The 3,327-nt window shown below is 45.4% G+C and overlaps 1 protein-coding gene across 1 annotated transcript in view; it reads left to right on the top strand.

Moving 5' to 3' along the window:
* LOC111959035 (glutamate receptor ionotropic, kainate 3) overlaps positions 1 to 3,327 on the top strand; it is a 149,684-nt gene that overhangs the window by 95,413 nt on the left and 50,944 nt on the right. Inside the window, exon 10 of the mRNA XM_070437366.1 lies at positions 418 to 621. Within this exon, the coding sequence (XP_070293467.1) occupies positions 418 to 621 (204 nt within the window). The remainder of the gene's footprint in view (positions 1 to 417; positions 622 to 3,327) is intronic.

The raw sequence follows: 3,327 nt of genomic DNA, 5'->3' as shown, positions 1-3,327 counted from the left end.
ATGGAAACAGGATGTACCCGAGCTCAATTTCGTGTCTCATAGCAAAGGGTCTGAATACTTTTGTAAATAGGGTATTCATTTTCAATAATAAAACAATCTGCTTTTGCTTTGTCATGATGGGGTATTGTGTGTAGATTKAGGAGGGAAAGTATTTATTTAATCCATTTTAGTATAAGCCTGTAACGTAACAAAATGTGGAAAAAGTAAAAGTGGAAAAACCATTGCACTCGTCCATATTTAAACATAGAGTGTAGYTAACCAGACATTGGACCGGAGTCTCCCTGTCATTCCCTGTTAGACAGAACAACGACTTATCAGCTCAGATCACTTTGCCTCAATTAAGTGCGTGTGCCGAAGAACAAATGGAAAAAGCTGACCTCAGCGCTGGTTTCCATTAGATTTTTTGTGTCTGTGCAGGAGGAACCATATGTCATGCTTAAGAAGTCTGACAAGGCGCTGGTGGGCAATGACCGTTTCGAGGGATTCTGTATCGACCTGCTCAAGGAGCTGGCCAGCATCCTGGGCTTCACCTACGAGATCCGCCTGGTGCCTGATGGGAAGTACGGATCGCAGGACGACAAGGGCCAGTGGAACGGCATGATCAAGGAGCTGATGGAACACGTGAGTTGGACTACCAGTTACCTTCTGACTGTTACTATTACTGTCTTACTATTGCTTATAACTAGTGCTCAACATTGTAAATTATTAGATGTTTTGACTACAGATTCAATAATTCAGTTCTGAGACAAACCCGTTTCAAATAATGTGTCTTTTTTGTTGGGACCCTGTTTTTATCTGTTAGGATCTGATTTGAAACTTATCACAATCAAACTTAATGTGTTTTTTTTTTTTTACAACAAATATAAAGATTTAAGACATACTAGGAAGAGTAAAAGTATAGCAATATATTGAAGTTGGTTTTGAAAGCAYCAAATGAAAGCATCAAAGGCTGTTAAAATATAGCTGACATTGACAACGCGGACAGTGCCCCGCTGGCATTTTGAGGGTGTCCCTCCCCATCGCCCTCTCCCTGTCCTCAGACCCCCTGGTCAACGATGTGCTCGGCTGGAAAAGTTGTAATAGCTTAAGTGGCRTTTAGAGAAGGGAGAGGGTGGGCGTCGGACGGTTCGAGTCAATGGCTAGGTGCAGAAAGGGTTAGGAAAGGTGGGCTTGCGCTGCAGCACTTAATCTCTACCTTAGCCAGATCCAGCTTTTATCAGATCCAGGTTGATATCAGTAACCTTGAGGGGGAACTAAGAGATTAAGGCAGGAAAATGTTGCTTATAGAAATACAAGCTTTCTTCATAATGAACAGTAAACATAGGCTACACATGTACATATGTTATTGTATCTTACTCTTTTTTCTATTATTATTATCATTATCATTATTGTATTCTGCATTGTTGAAAGGACTTGTAAGTAAGCATTTCACTGTTAGTCTACACATGTTGTTTACGAAGCATGTGACAGTCAAAGTTTATTTCATTTGATTTGACAGTTGAATGTTACCAATAGCCACTATCTAGACAGTAGCCTGAATATACACACTGATTTCAGTCTTTCACTTTTGTTTTAAGGGAAACAATCAAATCAAATGGTATTTGTCACATGCGCCGAATACAACAGGTGTAGACCTTACAGTGAATGCTTACTTACAAGCCCTTAACCAACAATGCAATTTTAAGAAAATACACCATCTAAGAAGCTTTTAGAAACGTGGCCTCTATGGACCTAGGACTTGGCGTCTCCCCGGTTACCGCTTGCTGTGCAAGTAGCAGAAGAAAACTGGTATGCTAGTTGTGGCTGGAGTCTTTGGACTCGATTTTTAGGGCCTTCCTCTGACATCCCGCTCTGGTATAGAGGTCCTTGGCGATGGCTAGGAGGAGCTTGTTCCCCAGTGGCATGTCAGCTGGGCGGTACGCAACCTACGTCCTCTCTCTGTTAGTTGTCTTGCGGTTCAAAGGCGCAGCATCGTTCGCAAAACCCGGCAGTGATAGCAACCAGTCCAGGCCTGCCTCCCGATGGTAGCAGCTGTAGAAACCTCTTTGAGGATCTAGGTACCCATACATCTTTTCTACCTGAGGGACGAATAGGTTTCTGTTATCGCCTCCCCTTCACGGACTGAATCTTGGTGGGCTTGGACCATGTTAGTTTCGTTGGTGATGTGCACGCCCAAGGAACCTTTGCAGTCTCTTCACTGTTCTCCAACTACAGGCCCCGTCGATGACGAAATTGGAGGTGTGCTCGATCCTCCTTTTCTTGGTAGGCCACAATGCATGCCCTTCTGTTCTTCACTACGATTTGAGAAATGATTTGTATTGTCCTTGTGCACCACACTGTCAGGGCTCCTGAGCCTCCTCCCTATAGCGCGTGTCTCATCGTTGTGTATGGCGTGAAAGACAGGCCTTACCACTGTCATTTCTCTAAGCAACAACTTAATGATGGGTTCGGTTGTGCCTGCCGGCCGTGCCAGCCTCGATGAGTGAACCAGGGGAGTAATCATGCTGATGCGGCGACCTGACGACCAGCGGCGCCACCCCTCATGAGGTGCCCCTCTCCACGTCTGGAGGATCGAGCGTGGAATGTGTTTGTTATCCCTACCTCTTCCACCCCATCCCGGGGCGGCCTGTCAGTGACGAGCTCTAGGATTCCCAGGTCTCGCAGTGAGGGAGTGTTTAGTCCCAGGGGTCCTTACGCTTAGTGATGAGCTTTGAGGGCCCCACTACTTGGTGTTGAACTCGCTGAAAGCTGCTACGTCCATGAATACGTAATTCTCAGCTAGGTGTTTCCTTTTGTCGCAGGTAGGGAAAGGGACGATTTTGAGAGTGCCGATCCAATGCAGATTTGCATCAATTCCTTGTGTGACTTGCTGATCGCTGGTGCGGTGTATGCAAATTGGAGTTGCGCTGTCTCAGTGCGTTCCTGGGATAATTTGGCATTACACTGTGTTTGGATGTGAGTCCATGAGAGCCTTTTCAAAAAGGCATTTCATGGGCTTACAGAGTGAGTGCTACGGGTCAGTAGTTCAATTTAGGCAGGTTACCTTACGTGTTCTTTGGGGCACAGGGACTATTGGTTGGTCTGCTGAAACATGTTTAGGATGTTACAGACGTTCAGCAGGGGAAGAGGTTTGAAAAATGCAGTGAAGACACATTGGTCAGCGTATGCTCGGAATACAAAATTCCTTGGTAATCCGTCTGGGCCCAGCGGCTTGTGAATTGTTTGACTGTCTTTAAAGGCTGCTTACTTCTACATCGGGCGTGGAAAGCGTGATTTACACAGTCGTGATTCAGTGTGACTTCAGTCAGGTTCAAAGGCTATCTAGAC

The sequence above is a fragment of the Salvelinus sp. IW2-2015 genome, linkage group LG35 (assembly GCF_002910315.2).
Source record: "Salvelinus sp. IW2-2015 linkage group LG35, ASM291031v2, whole genome shotgun sequence".
NCBI classification, from domain to species: domain Eukaryota; kingdom Metazoa; phylum Chordata; class Actinopteri; order Salmoniformes; family Salmonidae; genus Salvelinus; species Salvelinus sp. IW2-2015.
This window is presented reverse-complemented; position numbering and strand designations above follow the sequence as displayed.